A 20,443-nucleotide genomic window follows, 5' to 3' on the forward strand; every position below is an offset into this window, starting at 1 on the left:
CCTAGCAGTAACAGGGACTAAATCGAGACGGGGTGGGGGGAGGGAGAGAGACAGACAGCTGTGGAGTGAGAGAGAGAAAGAACGTGACAGAGACTGAGGGACGGCCAGGTCTTCCTGTCAGGAGAGGCAGGCTCTCTGGGCACGGCCGCATCTTCAGTGCCCTATCTTCTGCAGCGGCTTCTGCTTCTATTTGTGGTGTTTTATTTAAGTCTGCTCTTGACCACTGAGCCAGCCTTGCTGGCCAGGGAAGAAGTGGCTCCCACAAGTGGGTTCTGGGCCAGCCCGGGCTGGTTGGGTTGCTGGTCCTAGGCCAGCAGCTCGGCACATGAGCCTCCCTGAACCTATCCTGCCCTGGGCAGTGGCAGAAATCCAGGGTCTTGAGGAAGTGAAACCCACCCCTGTGGCATCTCATCTTTGCTACCGATGGGTACACTTGCACCCGTTGGAGAGGCTTGGCTTAGCCAGGTGGGGAACTCTAGGGTGGTAGGCACTGCACTGAGACTCGGCAGGACCAGACTCCATTTTAGTCATATCCCTATACTGATCCTTTTCTAATTTGCAGTCATTTCAGGCTGGACCAGGTGGCCCATCTGGCATCACCCAGAGCTTCCTTCTTTCCCCAGAAGTCATGCCCCCTCTCCCTGCCATGCCCGCCCCCGGCCCCTCTGCAGTGTCCTTGTGTCTCTGACTCTCTCATCTAGGACCGCCACATGCAGAAGGCTCCCTCCTGTGTGCTCTGCAGCCCGGCAAAGGAGGACACCGAGCCCCTCTTTGCTTAGGGAAGGTCTCCTTTCCCTAGACGGGCCAAGAGAAAGCTTCCCTCTGTCCTGGCCCCAGGAAGGCAGGACAGAGAGACCGAATTGGCCACAGGTCAAGCCACAAGGTAAAGCATAACCAAGTCAGCCATCAGAGTCTCTCCTCAGGTTATGGAGGTTAGGGTTCCTTTTCACAGCCCAGCTCATCACCAACCAAAAAGAGCAAAACTCAGAGGCACAACCATTACTTTTGACTCATTTTCCCCTAAAAGCTCCGAGTTACACAGTCCAGGGCCACAGGATTGCTGAGCCTCTGGGAACCAAAGAATCCAAACTAAAAGCTGGCTGCCTCTTTTTTCCAATCTTTCAAACCTCTCGGTCAGAGAAAACTCCAGATGCAATTACCTTTCACTAAAGAAAGGTGTATTTCAACAGGCTGGTGAATGCGCGTTTACCACACACACAACACACAGTAAACCCTGTAGCCACTGGAACAAACACCCCGCTCTCCCAGCAACCCGCCCCCTCCCCAAACAGTACACAGTGACTGCTTTCCTTCCAGACTCTCCCTCACCTCCGGGAGAAATGAAGCAAGCAGGGGCAGCTCCTTCATCAAAACCCCCCAGAGACCACAACTCACTTTACAAATTTGAATCGGTACATTTCATGCAGACTTGGACTATTCCGCCCAAAAACAAACAGGTCACCACAGTAAGCAAAGTTACACAAAATTATATTGTATACTTAATAACACAGCTAAGTCAATTTTCTACACCTATACCACTCAATCTATTTCCCTAATGACAGAAACAAGAGAGAAGGGATTAAAACCCAAGTGTCCTGGGAAGCCTTCTGACCACACTCACATGATAGCAAGCGTTGTTTGGAGATGAAGAAAGGAGTCGGCTGGACACCTCCTTGTTCTTGGAGGACAATAAATATGGTGTCTGCAGAGGAAGGAGGAGCTGTGGGTTCCTCGCTCTGCCCCTAGCAGGCAAACAGGGTGAGCGGGTCTCCGGATTCACTTCAGACCCCAGGGCCCCACAGGTGGCTTGGAGCACCCCACCCCACACCAAACCAAAGATCAACAAGCACTCACAGGCGCCCAGGAGAGCCCAGGCCTCACGGATGTCCTGCTCTCCCCGACCCCTACGCCTCAACTGGGGCCTCTAGGAAGACAGAATGTTCCTCAGGCCCCAAGAGCCTTTCAAGGGCCGCAGCTACCATCCACTATGCATCCACGGTGGATGAAGGCACAGCAAAGACCTGGGCCTGCCTCGTGGGCGTCCCTCAGCACCCCAGGATGTGGCTCTAGGCAAGAGACCTAAGCTGAAGAGCTACCTCCTCTGCCCCACACCACGTGTGGCCTGCATCAGTCTTCCCTGAGGCTCACTTTCTCCCTCTGCTGGGGAGGGGTGTGGTGGTGGCACCCCCGTCCCCCTCAGCCAGAGAAGGCAAAGTTCCAGGTGCTCAGTGTCACCTGGCAGCCGTCACAGTTCCATCTCACCCCAGCCCTGCATAAAACCCTCCCGGGAGCTGCCATCTCCCAAGGGTCTGGTCAATATATAGGGCAGTGGGAGGAGCAAGGAAGGGGTCTTTAGCTGTGCCTTATTTCCTCACTCTTGAGTATTTGCTAAATTTATTCAGCTGGCAATAGTTTTTAAATGGCAATAAAATGTATCACCCATTTTAAAAATTATGCTTTTCAGGGCGCCTAGGTGGCTCATGAGTGGGTTAAGCCTCTGCCTTCAGCTCAAGTCATGATCTCAGGGTCCTGGGATCGAGCCCCACATTGGGCTCTCTGCTCAGCGGGGAGCCTGCTTCCCCCTCTCTCTCTGCCTGCCTCTCTGCCTACTTGTGATCCCGCTCTAATAAAATTTTTTTTTTAATCTTAAAAAAAAAACAACTATGCTTTTCTGTGTTACTCATGGAAAAGTGCCTGGAATCCAACGTGGCCCCGGGAGGTCATATGGGAGCTATACAAGCATACCCGGACTACAGCCTTAGACCCTGGGTAAGTCTCCCACAGCCCCTCTCTCCCATCTCAGGCTGTCCTCCTTTCCCTCATCAAACAACTCCTCTCCAGAAGGAGCGCTTCACCAGTAAGGCAGGAATCTTATAAACAGGATCGCTGGTGTCAGGGAATGAAGACGGGCAGGAGGGCACACAAGTAGTAGAGAAAAAGGTCCTTGTCTTCCACCCTCCTGTGGAGACTACTGGTTTTCCTTCTGTGGTTTCGAGTACCTAAACACAGGTCTAAGCACATATCTGGTATTAAATATCACCCTCCACAGCTGTTTACCAATCAAGAACTCAAGGTCATGGGAGGAAGGAAAGGTGACATTTGGACACAGGACAGAACACTGGCTTTCTCCCGGTCATGAGCACCTCAAATAAAGCCTGAGGCTTGAGGCTTCGTGCTTCCTCCTACAAGTGTCTAAGCACACACCTAAGAAAAGAAGGCAGCAAAGCACAGCTTTGATAGATATGATGCATAACTCTGACAAACTGTTTTTAATAGAAGAAAGATTAATTGAGAAAAGGGATGCGGCAGGTCTCCTAACTGTTCAGGATCCTTCTAAAGGGATGAGAAAGCAGTGAGAGACTGGGAATCCATTGGGTCAACCAGGAATACATGCCCCAGAGGGAAAGTGCTGCCCATCCCCCCCACTCATGTTCTTTGTGAGGGGTTCACGGTCACATGCCAGTAGTGACCACACGCACACCGAGGGCCATACTCAACAGAGTGTGTGGTGGGGAGGGGAAGAGAAGACAGTGGACGAGGGCAGGAACACTGGGGGGGGGGGAGCAATTCCTGCTGAGGGTCCCCCACCTCAAGAAGACTGTAGATGAGTCGTGTAGCTCCAAGAGGGCCCAGAAAAGTCCCCAGCCAAGCTGGAGACATGAGAGCAACTAATGCCTCTGAACAAATGCTACCCCAGAGAAGAGAGATTCTGGCTGACATGGTGAGATAGGCCTTTTAGCTTTGTAGAGCGTTGTTTTTTTAAGATTTTATTTATTTGCCAGAGAGAGATAGAGAGACAACGCTCGGGCACAAACAGGGGAGCAGCAGGCAGGGCAGGCAAAGCAGGCAGAGGGAGAAGGAGACTCCCCGCTGAGCAAGGAGCTGGATGTGGGACTTGATCCCAGGATCCCGGAATTATGACAAGAGCCAAAAGCAAACGCTTAATGGACTACGCCACCCAAGGGTCCCTGTATTTTCACTTTCTTAATATCTTTTGAAGACCTTTTTTTTTTTAAGATTGTATTTATTTATTTGCCAGAGAGAGAACGCACACAAACAGGGGGAGTGGCAGGCAGAGGGCGAAGCAGGCTTCCTGCTGAGCAAGGAGCCTGATGCAGGACCCTGGGATCATGACCTGAGCCGAGGATCATGACCTCATCCCTGCCTAGTATTTTCTGATCATTTCAGGTCATCTTCACAATCATCTAGCGAGGCCTATAAAAGAAACTGTATCTACATTGAATAAATGAAGAAACAGGCTCAGAGAAAGGAATGACTTACCTGAGGCCACCCTGCTGGTGATGACAAAGCAGCCTCTTCCAGAACAGACCCCAAGGCCAGGAGGCAGGGTCTCCCCAGATGGGAAAAATGGAAGCACTCATTGACAGGTGCAACTTCATGGACACGGGAAAAGAAATGGATTTAATAATGGAATGAAGCAGCCCTAGCCCAGGGCCCTCAGGATAAGAGAAAACGGTGGGGAGAGCAGTAGCATCCTGACCACCGAGTAAAGCCAGGGTCCAAAACAACGCAAACAATTTTCAAAGAGTCCAACACCACCTGTCGAGCTGAGGCAAAGGTCATCTCAAACAACTGTGGTTCAGAAGCCGAACAGCCAATCAACAGCGAGCAAAAGAGTCATCTTAGGGCCAAGGAGGTACACCAAGAGGACAAGCAGGCTCTCAAGGAGAATGAGAACAAACGATGAAGGTTTTCACCAAAGAGGAGGCATATCAAGGACCTAGCAAAGGGTCTGGCACAGGGCAAATGACTAATACACACGTGTTGTGGCCGTAGTAGACTAGTACTGGTATTGTCCGAAAGCCAGGTCGATCCTCAAAGCTAGGCTGCAAGTTGTGGCCAAAACAAAATGCCTTTTGCTGTGTTCTTTTTTTTAACATTTTATTTATTTATTTGACAGACAGAGATCACAAGTAGGCAGAAAGGCAGGCAGAGAGAGAGAGGGAAGCAGGCTCCCTGCTGAGCAGAGAGCCCAATGCGGGGCTCAATCCCAGGACCCTGAGATCATGACCTGAGCTGAAGGCAGAGGCTTTAACCCACTGAGCCACCCAGGAGCCCCCTTTTGCTGTGTTCTATATGCTTCTTAATGACAAGACCAACTAGGACCTCAACTTTTTTGACTGAAGCTATCTTCAACCATTGCCATGCTCTTTTCAGTTACGGGTAGCCTGACACATTCCAGAGAGGTGGCTAGAGTCGAGGGCCAAGGGATGGGGTGAACAGCCATGTTCTTTGGTCTAGATCACCAGCCCTGAAGGGCTTCCCTCTACCATCGGCCACACCCCAGCCTACCCTAGTCTCCTGACATCAGCAGAAGTCCATAAGACGGTTACCAGCCAACCGGCCACCTCCCACAGGCTGTTCAGCCTACCTTCAATCCTTACACACATCTAGCCCACAGACCCCCAAGCCTGGCCCACTAGGAGCAATGGAAAACCACTGTGGAGGGGACCCTGCCTGATCACTCTGTTCTCCACTGTCCGCTCCCACACACTTAGGCCTCTCTACTCCCTGCTGGTCTCTCCTTCCCTCTTTCCTAGGATTGGTAGAATGATTTGTTCTGAACGGCGACAGGTTTATAGGTTAGCCGACACCTCCGCTCTGTGGAATTTTAATTAACTTCTCCCATCGTCAATATGCTAAGGAACGGGGTCTCCATTCTCTGGGGTCAGCAATGTGTTTCAGGTCCTGCTATATCAGCCGTCAAATTGAAGAATTAATGACGTGGCTAATCGGCTCTAATTCTTTAGAAAGAAAAAAATCTGAAAGGGAGTTGCAAAGGGGGCAGGAGGAGGGGTGTAGGCTCCGTGGGGTGAGGAGAGGGAGGCTGAAGGGGGCTGGGTTGGGGGGTGGTGGAAATCAACTCTCTCGTAAAACTAGCAACTGACTTAAACCCCCTGTTGGAGGGTGGCTGCCCTACAGCTTTCCCACCGATCACTGAGGTGAGGAGTGAGGGCCAAAGGTAGTGAGGGAAGACCCCAGAAGAACAAACACTCTGGCAGAGCAGGTGCAGCAGGAGAGTCCATGTAACCTCCTGGGGAGGAGAGAGGCTCAGCCTTGGTTCAAGAAAGCCTAGAAAGCAGAAGTCAGGATGTAAAGCTCACTTGTTTACTGGTAAAGCTAGAGGAAAGAGGCCAAAGAGTAAAGTAAAGCTACCATCAAAAATTTAGCACTTCTGGGGCGTTTGGGTGGCTCAGCGGGTTAAGCCTCTGCCTTCGGCTCAGGTCATGATTTCAGTGTCCTGGGATCAAGCCCCACATCGGGCTCTCTGCTTGGCGGGGAGCCTGCTTCCTCCTCTCTCTCTGCCTGCCTCTCTGTCTACTTGTGATCTCTGTCTGTCAAATAAATAAATAAAATCTTTTTTTAAAAAAAAGTCTTTAAAAAAAAATTTAGCACTTCTGCCACAATTATCACTCTATCCCACAGACCTGCCTTTGGATGAGGGCCCAATTGGACATGGGCCTCACACCTGTCCTGATGACTCAGCTCTGTAAGGGATACTCCAGAAGACATTTTCCAAGGGGAACAAACCAGATGTAGGTTGTGATAGCAGGCTGGCTGGTGCAGTAACTTCCCAGGGGAGCTAACAGGCCTCTGCTTTGGAAGTAGCCCCAGAGGGTATATGCTCCAGAAGGGACACTCTTGGAACAGCTGGCCTCGGTTACATTTTAATGGTACCTTTTCCCTCATATTTCCGGGGTAGATGCCTAGGAAGTTACCTCTGGAATGCTGTCTCCACCCCATGCATATATGAAAGGAGCCACAGACTCAAGCCTCTGGAGGATTTTCAAAATCTCCAGAAGACAAGCTCAAAGCAGCCTACAATATACAGGGGGAAGACTGCCAAGCCTGCCCGATCTCAGAAAATAAAGCATTATTACACAGGACAAAACCATACCCCAAAACATCTCCCTTACCTTAGTACTGGGCTGATAGCGATGGACCAGACTCGGTCTTCAGTCTGGATGGTGTGTAAGCACTGCCCCAGCCGACCCGAGGCCAAAGGCCATACCTGGAAACAGGAGAGGAGATGCTCTCGTTGGCACTGCCTGGGGTTGAGATGTGGGATGAGTGTCCCAGGGAGGCAGGGGAGGGGAATGGAAAGTCCTTTCTGTCCTGCAAATGCTGAGCTCGGAGGAGCAGAGGAGCCGTCCCAGCCTCTGGCTCACCGACCTGAGACCTGACTCCCGTACGGACCGCCCTCCTTAACGTCCACCTGAGAGCCCTTTCTGCACCACCCAATTCTATACCCGGGAATCAGAAGTCCACACTCTTCAACTGAGACCTGACTCAGCAGGGTGAACAGGTGGCCACACCTCTCTTAGTAACCTCCTTGTGTTTGTGGGGTTTCCTTTTTCCTCTCTCTCACCCAGATTTTCCTTTGGGAGGTAGGGAGGAGGACCATCAAGGCCCAGTGTGGGGGAACAAAGACAGCAAGGAAAGAGGAGTAAAAAGAAAGACACAAGGGAAGGAACGAAGGGAAGAAGTAGAGAGGCTTCAAAGCACGAAGGTGGCGTGTCGTTGTTTGTTTGTTGATAATGCCCAGGATCCAGTGCTATTCGTGTCAGCAGGGAATTTAGCACCTAGTGTCACCAAAAGTAGCAGAAAAGCTTAGCTCTTTTAAGCTCCCATATCTCCTACAGGTTAAAAATATTGCTTGGAGCACGTTATCTGGTCCCTATCAGTCAGGAATGTACATTAGCAGCCACTCGGGGCTTAGCTCTAATCAACACTCAGGGAGCCCTCAGCGGCCAGTGCATTTAGAAATCTCCCATTAAGCACAAGGCCCCCCTCACCTTACCCAACTCCAGATGACACACTCGGGGAAATAAGCCTCTAACCAAACAGAAAGGAAGGATGTACAGGGCTGTCCCAGACAGCGGCCAAGGAGGGACCCTGAGGCTGCAAGATGGATCACTGACCTCTCAAGGTCCCTGCGGGGCTATAAGGGGAACACACAAAAGCCAGTCAGGACCTTAGATGGAAGAACTTTCTAGAGACATTCCTTGAGTTTAAGGGGCAGGTGACAGAGCGGGGATGGTCTGGTTTTCTTAGGGTCACATGACATGTCTTCCCTATAAAAGGAGAAAGTGTTTTAAGATTTTGTGTATGCATGACCGGGGGGAGGAGGGTGTGAGTTCCTTCCAACTTACGGAAAAGAAAATAAACTTAACAAGAAGATCCTGAACAAGGACAGACAGAAAACAAAGGTAATACTACAACCTTCCTGGAGTGCCATGATTCTGGCTTACTCAGGATCTACAGCCAGGCCACTTTGCCTGTAACAAGATGCACTTTTAATGTCTTCTCTCACACAGTCCCAGTCCAAACGAGAGGTTTGCCTCTCCTCAAAAGCCAACTCCTTAGGAGGCATGTGGGAGGGTGGGGAGACACTAAGGCCTCTGATTACACAATCTCTGGGGCCAACTCCAGTCCTGAAGTCACCAGTGCCCCCCAAGAAAGGGGCTGGTGGATTCCATGGTGCAAACCACAGGACAAGGTTCCTGGTCTCCAGGAGTGGCTCGGGAAGCTTGCTGCCAATGCTGAGCACGATGTTAAGGAAGTGGCCAGGAGGCCCCTGGTCGCAGGAGCAGCAGCACACCAGCCACCAGAAACCCGAATGTCATGACGCCCAAGGGAAGGGAGTTGACAACAATATGCTGATCACACCTTACTCTCAGTGGTCAAATCCAAAACAAACCCACCCCTGGAAAAGACAGAACTCAGCAGAAGTGGACATTTATACAGTCCTTTCAGAAAAGCAGTCAAAGACAGGCATCAAGACCCTTAAAACGACCAAAGCCTCACACCCAGTCATTCTATGGCTGAGACCCTACCTGAAGATAACGATCCTAAAATGAAGAGAAACCTGTGCGATAAAAATATTCCCAGCAGCCTACAGTTGCAGGAAGAGCAGGCATGGGCTTTGGAATCAGACACATGTGTCTGCACCCAGTTGTTACTTATTAGCTCTGATCTAGGGATGTTTCAGGACTCCTTAGCCTCAGTTTCCTCATGTGTACAATGCGAAATAATACCTATCTTTTGAGGGCTTCAGAAAAGTCAAGAAATGCGTAAAGCACCAAACACAGTAAGTCAGCATCTGGCAGGTATCCAGCATTCAGTAATGGTGGGTCTTATTACTCATTAAGCCATTAAAGAAGGCACAAATAATATGTAATAATAATAGGAAACCTTGTAACATAAAGTAGCTACAGTAGGGTAATGGAGCATGCAAAATATACTATGAGCATAATTATGTGAAGAAACAATTCTCCTAAAGGAGAAAAGGTGAAAATGAACAATTGTCAAGTGCTCAGCATCGTGTCTGGTTACTTGTACATAAATAAGCAAACCTCTGCATTGAAAAATAACTAAAAGAAGAAAAAAACCCAACAAGTTCAAATGTTTATTCCTTCATAAAATCTCCCCTTTCAAGCCAGATGTGATCTCTCCACCCTCTTTCTTTCTGGCTCTCTCCCTAGGGCCTCACACTTCATAGTCCTGGCCACTTCTCATCAGCTTCTGCACCACTGCAGGCACGTCTCTGCTTGCCTCCAGAAGAGAGGCCATCTCTTCCTCACCTTTGACGAGCCCCAGTGCCTTGTGCACTACAACTTGCATATAGTAGGTACTTTTAGGAATGAATGGAAAAATAGAGAACTAAAGGAGACAAGGAAAGAATGGTCAGAACCAGCCCAGGCCCACTGAGAACATTCCTACATTCCTATCACATCTCAGGATGGAGCTGGCCTCCGTAAACCCCCGAGAGGCAACCCACACTAAGTCACGATAAGTTTGAAAGTGGCAGGGGGGAGGAGGAAGAAGGCTCTCTAAGCAGTCCCTAACTCAGAAGTCTTACAAAGAAAATGTTTTAGTTCCTTTCACCCCAATAAAAACAAACTTCTTTCCTAAAACACAGTATGTATTTGGGGAAACAAACAGGCTATAGATGTTTACAGGCAAACATGACTAAGTTCTCATGAAGACTGGCATGTATCAGAAGCCTACAGAAGCAGCTATGGGACTGCAGAAACCACCAAAAAGAATGAAGGGCTGGTTATAAAAGACTAGCAATGGGTAATGTAAAAACAGGTCAGGAAGATGAAGGCAGCTAGAAGCAAAGACAGCAACAGAGAGGGAGCAGACACAGCATCCAGAAATCTGCAAAGATGGGCGGTCCGGAGATCACTGGGGAACCCCATAACAGCAGGCCAGCTTTTTGGAGTTGAAGAACCAGGACACAAGGGGGAAATTCTGTCACTGACTTAAAAGAAATCCTCAACAGGAAAAGGATGAACTGTGGTGACAATTTTAAAATTAGAAAGTACCTACTTTAATGCTAAAAACAAACTGAATCTACCAAACAGGGTTGAGGCAGTACTTAAAACATACTAGGGGCGGCTGGGTGGCTCAGTTGTTAAGCATCTGCCTTCAGCTTACGTCATGATCCCAGGGTCCCAGGATGGAGCCCCACATCGGGCCTCCGGCTCCACGGGGGGCCTATTTCTCCCTCTCCCTCTCCCTCTGCTGTGTTCCCTCTCTTGCTGTGTCTCTGTCAAATAAATAGATAAAATCTTTTCAAAATTAAAAAAAAAAAAAAAAACATGAAACTAACCCAACATCCCAAATATTAGGATTACTACCCTTTGACTACAAGCAGTCCATCCCGCTGGATTGCTACCTTTGGTCATAAAGCTTACTTTTCATTGCTCTTGGTGTCAGACCCCAGAGAAGAGGACAGAAGAAAGACATGTCACTGAAAAGAGGGGTCAGGGGAGACTTGAAGCCGTAACAGGAAGATGCCAGAAGGCAATGGGAATATTTTTAGGTCACACATGCCAAAAAGATTTCTGTGCAAATTGATTTCTGAGGAGTAGAGCAAGTTAGGACCAGTCTCTTTGGAAGGAATAGTACAATGACGGTGACCAGTCAGAAACCTGAAATAAGTACAGGGTAAGGGAAACAGGAAATAGGCAATAGGAAATTCAGTTTCCAAATTGGTTCAAAAGATTTTTCCAGGTGTTTCTCAGGCTTCCTGTACTGGTGTGCATGTCTCTGACAGAATACAAGGTAAGGAAGTAAGGAAGAAATGAGCTAAGGAAGAAAAAACTTTCAGAAGTGAAAGGACCATATATAGTCCTTCTTTTTATATAAATTGGTGGCATTTTTATACGAAGGACTAATCACCAGAGGGTACCTGACGTCAGAAAAGTTAACGAGTAAAAACTGCAACTTCCCTCTCCAGAGACCCTCCCCAGGTGTCTTAGCGGCCCATTTGCTGACACGAGCAGCATTTTTGCTCCTATTGGCACTACGAAGTCTCCAGATGCCGGGAAACAGGCAAGTATGATACTGTCAGGCGTCCTGCACCTCGACTCAATTGTCAGCGCAGTTTCCACAGCAGCCCCAAAACACCAGGTATGTGCAGGCCCAGCCTGGGGCCGCTGGACACAGTGGGGGAGAAAGATGTTCTTCTCTGTCTCATGGGTGGAGGCCTGTTTGACTCAAACTTGGAGAAGCAGAGTCCCTAAAGCAGGGGTCACACTACTTATCGGCCTCGTTCTGTTCCACGTTGGCAGATGACTGACCGTAGACCAGGCAGTTTGGCAATGACGCACTAAAATGCCTTTCTCTCCTCGTCTTTCTACTGCTTGCTGACCACCTCGCTCTCCAGAGAAGCAGTAAAAACACATTTTAATTATCAGCCTGATTGCTTATAAACAAGGTGGTGAAAAATTAACCTCCCTAAACAGAGAGCAAGCAAAAGGAGGGAGAGTTTAAAATAAAATATTGGGGTCAGAACTCAGCCCACAAACTTGAGGAAATTCAGCGCAGGGAGGAAAAGCTAGCCAGGCCCTCTGTTTTTGAGTTCACGCCACATTTCAAGTGAGTGGCAAGCTTCCCAGCCACTGTCCACTCCTTTCTCAGGCCAGCTGGCAGGGACAGAGCCTGGCATGGTAACCTGCATGCCAGAGGCACATAAGTGAGTCCTTTATCGTGTCGTCCCCCACTACCCCCACCCAATGCCCTCAGCCAATCCCAAGACTCAAGGCCCTATCCACCCTCTCCCACCCTACTCCCTATAGACAGGCGGGAATAACCCTACGTAAGGGGGAGACCACTCACCTTGGCCGTTCTGTCCCTGGAGCCACTCACGATGATGCCCCCTCTGCAATCCACACAGTTCACCTCCTGTTCATGAGCCGAGTACTTGACAGTGAAGGTGCTATGAATCTTATGAACACCAATCTTCCCATCTCTAGGAGAGAAATAGGGAGCCCACCTCCGATAGCCAATTACTCTCTCTGTCGGAAGAGAACAAGGCTACAGAAGCAGCCAGAGTCTCCAGTGATGTCCAAATTTGCTGTTTTAAGCAATTCAGCTCAACAAGGCACTGAGCTCTGAGACACCTCTACTTCAGTACACTTGGAGCTGAGCAGAGCTGAGAGATAAAACAAATCTCTCCCATGAGAGTATCAAAACCAGCTTCACTTTTCATTAAAGGCTCTTCCTGTTTTCCCTCTCCAGCTAACCCTATTAAATGCCTTTGGTAAACCTCTCTGCTACAAATGGGGGAAAAAAACACTCCCTCTTCTTATGGTCTCCTTCCTCACCTCTTTGGAGTTGAGAGAGAAAATCAGAGGCAGACAAGCCGAAGTCCCCTGAAGAATGCTAAGGAAGAAGGAGAAGGAGAAGCCTGCAGCACTTACCCTCCCGCACTGATAATATGCGAGTTGGCCAGCACGAAGTGGCAAACGTCCTCATCATGACCAGCAAAGACTCCCAGGGGCCGACGGTTCAAACTGGCACCATCTGGGCGGAACTGATAGGCCAGGATGAAATTAGCCTGGGATATGTACAGAGAATCACCTTCTAGCTGCATCCAGGGCATCTGACTGCAAAGACGTAAAACACAATTTAAGAATTATCAAGATACAGCATGAAAACTCGACTCCAATCTTTGGAGAGGCTGACTGATGCCCACCTTGGCAAGGACAACCTGCACAGCTAAGCCTTCACCTCCCTCCTCTCCTGTAAAATTACGTACCCCTAGGCCACCCTCAGAAAACCAGAGAGATTGAGCTTTATGGTAACCTAATCTTCTTTGGACTTTCTAAAAGAAAGTCAGAACTAAGAGATCAATTAAATATCACTCTGAATTAGAGAATGCTTAAGACTCAAATTACTGGCAGCATAGACTTCTTGGGGGTAGGCAGAGTATGGCGAATTCAATGACTGGGCTGTGGAGAGGGTTAAAAAAGAAACCTTCCACCCAGATGAAGTGATTTTCTTTCATTCTGCATCGTCCCCGATTTGAAGTGTTAAGCGGTAAGTTTCGAGGTTCCAAGACTCCCACACATACTTCTTACTTCTTCCCCCAACACAGCAGATGGAGAAAAGAGAAGAGTGAGCCCCAAGAAGCCCCATTCCCTATCCCGCTATAGCAAAGGGGCCATTCATAAGTGAAAGGAATAAAGCCATTTAGGAAAGGATGCTAATGCAGTGGTTAGCTATCCAGGTCCGCCCAGGGGATAGCTGTGTTTCTGTATTAGAGGGTAAGTGGGGCAATGGGAAAACATGGCTGCGCAGCAGTCCACTACAGTTTGGGGGCTCCGATGTAATAGTCAGCTCTCCTAGGCAGCTGATAAAAGAAATCCACAAATAGTTCAAGATTCCCTCTATAGTCTGGCAGGAGGAAGAAAGGTTAGAAGCCAAAGGCCAGTCCCACCGCACAGAATGAGCCTTAAGAAAGAAGTCTCTGCCAGGGGCGCCTGCATGACTCAGTCAGTTAAGCAACCAATTGATTTCAACTCAGGTCATGATCTCAGGGACTTGAGATCAAGCCCTGAGACAGGCTCCACTCAGCGTGGAGTCTGCTTGTCCCTCTCTCTCTGCTCCTCCCCCTCACGCACTCAGTCTCTCTCTCTCTCTCTCCTTCTCTGCCTCACACACACACACTCACACACGCACACATAAATAAAGTATTTTAAAAGAAGGAAAGAAAAAGAAAGGAAGCAAGAGAGGAAGGGAGGGAAGGAGGTAAAAAAGAGAGAGAGACAGAGAGAAGGAAGGAGGGAGAGAGGAGAGAGAGAGAAAGAAAGAAAGAAAATGAAAGAAAAAGAGAAGAGAAGAGGAAAGAGGAAAAGAAAAGAAAAAAGAAAAAAGATAGAAGGAAAGGCAAGCCGACTCTGCCAGACCCGAGGTTCTCTGGTAGAGACTAAGCCCCTTTCCAAGGCAGACCTCCCAGCAGCCTGTCCTACTCTATGCAGGAGTTCTGCAGCTACCCGATCCCAAGCTAAGCACAGGGACAGCTGATTCATCCGCATTTACAGAGTCACCATCTCCCACTGCCAAACCTGTCTGAGCAAACTGGGCTGTGTTTCTTCCCCAGACTCCTTAATACAAGCGTCATGGGAATGTGGAAAAGTTCTGCAAATTGACTTGACGGGCCATTAAATGCAGCTTGGACTTTGTAGTAGCTGAGTTTCTGCTCAGGAGGTTTTTACAAGCATGTGCATATATTATATAGGACGTGTGAAGAGTGTGTAGAGATGCCTATATTCTCACTCATTATGTGCTTCTTTCTTCAACAGCCCCTTGCACGGGTCTGTGGCACACTCAAGTGCGGAGCAAGCAGAAGGGGCTGGAATGCATGTGTTTAGAGCCATCTGGTAAACAGCCACTTGCCTAGGACGAGAAACCAGGTTCACGCCAGGCGAACAGTGGAGAATCCCGGGGCAGCCTGGTAACTGCTTTGTGTGTTTATTTGCCAAACTGCTTTGAAATCATCCCCAAAAAAGACGTCAGGGACAAAACCTTGATAGAGAAATAATCTCTACTTTCTGGTATTAAAAGGCAAAAGCGGGAAGCACAGGATAAAGTTTTTTACCATAAAAATCTCTCTCCCCCCAAGTAGTTTCTTTACCATCATGAGTGCCAGGACCCACACACACTTCACAGCACCCACCACCCAGGAAAGCAGCAGAAACTGGACACCAGCAAGGGAGAAGGGGTCCTCAAAGGAAGCAGCCTGAATGCAGGTCAACTTGCAATGAGGAACCACGATGTTCCTTATCCATTCCAACCAATCGATGAGGAGCCCTTTTTTGGTAGGGAGTCAAGTGGTAACTATGAAATAATGCAGTATCAGTGAAGCATAAAATGTGTGGTATTAGCAGTCCAAAGCCACTGTCTAACTTTCCTCACAGTTCGAGCTCTACCTCCTATAACATCTAGAGCCAAGCCCATAGGTCCTATTTTGCCTTCGTAATAAAGTTGGGCCGAGGGCTAACGGAATGAAGGAAGCGAAGGTGTGGGTCCACAGAGCTGATTTAAACAAAACAAGTGTAAAACAAGATGGGCTGAAATGCTGGCTTCATTTCTTTCTTTCAATGAGATACATAAACAGCGGTTACCCCTGAGTTGGCGCATTATATGGAAGTTTTGTTTTCTTCTTTAAATTTTTCTGTTTTTTCAAATCTCTACAATACACATGTCATTTTTATAATCATAAAAATGCGGAATTTGTTAAAATAAAGCGCACTTTTTGGTAATTTTTAAGAATGTAAAAAAGAAAAAGAAGAAGAAAGTTGTCCCTCTGACGCCCCGTTCATGATGTTTAAAGGATTGCCAGGGCCACACCACTCAAGAGAGACACATTTCCACTCTAGCTAGGACCAGACTTTTTACTTTCCAGCAGGCTTTTCTATCGCAGGTAGCTTTAAAAGAGGTAAGAGGCTACTTTACCTGCATCTCCACTTCAGCAGAATCCCCTCTCGGCAGCGCCCCAACCTCCAGTTCTGAGACACCTTCACCCGTTCCTTCACCGGGACACTGGCCATCCTGTTTTCAGACAGAACAGATAACCTAGTCATGACAACTCATCGCCAACCACAGAAAATTCTATAGGCGTATGAGTCAGAACTCAGAGGACTATCTAGAATACGTCTAGATATAAGTGATGGGGTTAGGACACAAGAAAGGAATCACTTTCTCTCCCCGCCCTAGGATAACCAAGAAAGCCAAGGACAACAGTCTGTCCATTACAGAGTCTACAGCAATGCCAAAGCAATCTAACAGAGAAAGGATAACAGAGAACTGGAACCACTGGCTATCCCTAAGGAAAAACACGAATTCTGACTCCTACCTCAAACCAAACAGAAAATTTATTGAAAATGAATTTAAATGTAACACCTAAAACTGTAAGTTTAATAGAAGAAAATATGTCAAAATATCTCTGCAACTTGGGGGCTAAGCTCTTAAGGGGCGCCTGGGTGGCTCGGTGGGTTAAGCCGCTGCCTTCGGCTCAGGTCATGATCTCGGGGTCCTGGGATCGAGTCCCGCATTGGGCTCTCTGCTCAGCGGGGAGCCTGCTTCCCTCTCTCTCTCTCTCTCTGCCTGCCTCTCCATCTACTGTCAAATAAATAAATAAAATCTTTAAAAAAAAAAAAAAGGTCTCTTAAGACACAGAAAGCAATAGCATGAAAGAAAAGTCTAATAAATGAGACATTATCAAAATTTTAAATTTTTGCTCACCAAAAATATACATTAATATACTTTAATATACACCACAGTCTGGGGGAAAATAGTCACAAAACGTATATCTGACCAATGGCTAATGTCCAGAAAATATGAAGAAATTATAAATATATGTGTATAATTGTATATATACATATATGTACATATTATACATATTTATATATGTATATATGTAATTTTATATATGTAATTGCATGTGTATAACGTGTACACACACAGTTGTATACATACATACACACACACACACACACACACACACACACATATATATATATATATGAATAAATTTTATTTTTGAAGGCCAGGAAGGAACTCTGCTATAACCTTGGTGGGAAAGCAAAATGGTACAGCCATTTTGGAAAAAAGTCTGGCAGTTTATTATAAATCTAATAATAATAAATTTAGATTATAAATCTAAACACATACCTACTCTATGACCTAGCAATTACCCAAGAGAAAGCATATGTCCACAAAAAGACTTGCACAAGAATGTTCATTGGAACTTTAGTCATATCAGCCAGAAGTTGAAAACAGCCCAGGCAGCCAACAAGAGGAGAATGGGCAAACACCCTGTGGTATATATTCACCTGACAGAATGCTACTCGGCAATAAGGAGGAAAAAATTACTGATACACACAGTAATGTGGGCGAATCTCAAAAACGTCCTGCTGGGGCGCCTGGGTGGCTCAGTGGGTTAAAGCCTCTGCCTTCAGCTCAGGTCATGGTCCCAGGGTCCTGGGATCGAGCCTCACATCGGGCTCTCTGCTCAGCAGGGAGCCTGCTTTCTCTTCTCTCTCTCCCTCTCTCTCTCTCTCTACCTGTGATCTCTATCTGTCAAACAAATAAATTTAAAAATCTTTAAAAAAAAAAAAAGTCCTGCTGAATGAAAGAAACATTACACAAAAGAGTTCATGTTGTATGATTCTGTTCATGTGAAGTGTAAGGAGGGGAACTAATCTATAATGGAAGAATCAGAACGGTGATTACCGCTGGGAATCCTGTCACTGGGAAAGGGATTGACTGGGAAGGAATATACAGAAACTTTCTGGAATAACATTCTATATCTAAAGCTTAAGGGGATTTGGGTTACACAGGTACGGACACACTTGTCAAAAATGCATCAAATGAAAAAAAAATGCACCCAATGATACACCTAAGATTTGAGCATTTCACTGTATATAAACTTTTGATAAATGAAAAGGTCCATAAACTAATATATACCAGGTATATGCATACACGCTGAAGCATTTACAGGTGAAGCGTCTGACCTCTACAACTCACTGAAATGCATGATAAAGCAAATACAGTGAAATGTTAACTACAGAATCTAGGTTGTGGGTATATGAGTGTTCATGGTACATTTCATTCAACTTTTCTGTTTAAAATTTTTCATTTAAGAAAATGTGTCAATAGTATCATCTGGGTGAGGAAAGTTAGCACAGTAAGAGCAACAGGAATGGCATAATTTATGACTGCGTTGGAGTGGCAGGGGATAGGGAGAAGGGCCCAAAGCCCCTCTGAAAATGCACCTTCAGACAGAATTTTGAAATCATGAGCAAGAATTTGAAAACTTCGTTTTAGGCCCCATAGCTCCCCTGTGTTTCCTTGCCCACTCTATTGGACAATAAAGGCACACTGCTTGGAACACAGAGTGATAACTACCATGTCTATTGAGAAAAGAAGAGAGAGACTTGCATTTCTTCCCACCTCTGCTATACCTTCACATTTACTACCATTTGCTAAAAGGCAGCAGTCAGGTCCTGCTTTCAAGATTATAACAAATGCAGATTAGAAAAGATGGTTTTGGGGGCACCTGGGTGGCTCAGTCAGTTAAGCATCCAACTCTTGATTTCAGCTCGGGTCATGAGCTCAGGGTCATGGGATCGAAACCTGCGTGAGGCTCTGCGCTCTGTGGGCAATCTGCTTGAAGACTGTCTCCCTCTGCCCTTCCCTCAACTCACACTCTCTGTCTCTCAAATAAATAAAAATCTTTTTTCAAAAGTTTCCTTCCTGTTGCTTAAATGTGTATAGTATTTTTTCTAATTATGGGTAAGACTGAGTATCTGGTTATATGTTTGAAAGCCATTAGCATTCCTTCTGGGAAATGCTTGTTCATACCCTTTGTCCCTGTTCCTATGAGGACTTTGGTCTTTTTCTTGGGAGTTTGTAAAGGCTCTTAATATAATCTATATTGTCAATTTTGTTCCAATTTATTATTCTTTTTATAGCATTTTGCCCATGTGGACACTTAAAAAATGTTTACATATCCATGACTTCACATCAATCTTTTGAAACACTTTAAAGAGAGTGAATGTTCAGGAAAGGGTTTCTTATTATATTTTTCTGGCTAGAAGAGATCAACCCAAAATAGGGTTGTTGTTTTTTTAGTAGGCTCCATGCCTGATCTGGGGCTTGAACTCACAACCCCTGAGATCAAGGATCATATGCTCTACTGACTAAGCCAGCCAGGCGCCCCCAAAATATATTTTTATTTCAACCTTACTATGGAAAATCTTTCAACATAGTGAGTAGAGTTTAGTTAACCCAACTGAACACTATTTTTAAGATGATGTAGAATGTTCTATAATCTCTCTGGATCATAATTCCAAAGATAATTTATTTAACATTTAGTATGGTGTTTATGATGAACCAGGAACTGTTTTTCATTTACCCAATATCAATAAGTGTTTTCATTTACCCAATATCAATAAGTATCAATAAGTGTTTGTTGGGGCACGTGGGTGGCTCAGTGGGTTAAAGCCTCTGCCTTCGGCTCGGGTCATGATCCCAGGGTCCTGGGATCGAGCCCTGCATCGGGCTCTCTGCTCAGCAGGGAGCCTTCTTCCTCCTCTCTCTCTCTCCCTGCCTCTCTGCCCACTTGTGATCTCTGTCTGTCAAATAAATAAATAAAATCTTTTTAAAAAAGTGTTTGTTGATAATTAACAATTATATTTAGATAGTTCACAATTATACTTCCTGTATTTTATCCAATTAGAAGACCTTGGAAATAACCAATAAACAAACTAGCTGATTCTTCAATTTAAAAAGAGAAAGCCATGGACACCTGGGTGGCTCAGTGGGTTAAGCCGCTGCCTTCGGCTCAGGTCATGATCTCAGAGTCCTGGGATCGAGTCCCACATCGGGCTCTCTGCTGCAGAGAGCCTGCTTCCCTCTCTCCCTCTCTGCCTGCCTCTCCATCTACTTGTGATTTCTCTCTGTCAAATAAATAAATAAAATCTTTAAAAAAAAAAAAAAAAGAGAGAAAGCCAGAAAGCACCCAAACTGATATGAACTTAATATATAACAAACAAAGTAAAATTTTAAAGTAAGGGAAAAAATCACTACTTCATTAGTGTTGTTGGATTTTTATGTAACATGTTCCCAAGTTTATAAGAAAGAAGGGAGGGAAGAGGAATATACATGCCTAGAAAGAACATGGCAAGTAAATACTCTAAAACAGTAAACTAGCAGGGGCACCTGGGTGGCTCAGTGGGTTAAGCCTCTGCCTTTGGCTCAGGTCATGATTTAGGGTCCTGGAATCAAGCCCTCCATCGGGCTCTCTGCTCAGCGGGGAGCCAGCTTCCCCCTCTCTCTCTGCCTGCCTCTCTGCCTACTTGTAATCTCTCTCTCTGTCAAATAAATAAATAAAATCTTTTTAAAAATCAAATAAAATATATTAGTAAACTGGGTCCCATTTCCCCTCACTTACTGGGGATGCTATAGGACAGTGAAGGAATGGTCAGACCAATATACTGGTATGACACTATAAATTATTTATAAAATGAACAATTAAAAAAATAAAATAGTTTACTGTGGAGGATAGTCATCTTTGTGTGTTATTTTCTTTGTGTTTTTCTGTATTTTCCAATTTTTCTACACT

At 46.4% G+C, this 20,443-nt stretch overlaps 1 protein-coding gene across 7 annotated transcripts in view; it reads right to left on the reverse strand.

Annotated features, from left to right (window-relative positions):
• FBXW4 (F-box and WD repeat domain containing 4) overlaps positions 1 to 20,443 on the reverse strand; it is an 82,145-nt gene that overhangs the window by 46,729 nt on the left and 14,973 nt on the right. For 6 of the 7 annotated variants that reach the window (XR_004278895.1, XM_032313803.1, XM_032313802.1 and 3 more), the window contains 4 exons: positions 15,772 to 15,867; positions 12,735 to 12,920; positions 12,151 to 12,283; positions 6,939 to 7,033 (listed from right to left, as the gene is read on the reverse strand). Coding sequence is in view for 6 of the 7 variants with exons in the window: in XM_032313803.1 (XP_032169694.1) it covers positions 6,939 to 7,033; positions 12,151 to 12,283; positions 12,735 to 12,920; positions 15,772 to 15,867 (510 nt within the window). In the remaining variant the exon portion in view is untranslated. Of the gene's footprint in view, positions 1 to 6,938; positions 7,034 to 12,150; positions 12,284 to 12,734; positions 12,921 to 15,771; positions 15,875 to 20,443 lie in introns of all 7 variants that reach the window. The other variant, XM_032313808.1, reaches the window with a different exon arrangement.

Source organism: Mustela erminea, chromosome 14 (assembly GCF_009829155.1).
Source record: "Mustela erminea isolate mMusErm1 chromosome 14, mMusErm1.Pri, whole genome shotgun sequence".
Taxonomy (NCBI): Eukaryota; Metazoa; Chordata; class Mammalia; order Carnivora; family Mustelidae; genus Mustela; species Mustela erminea.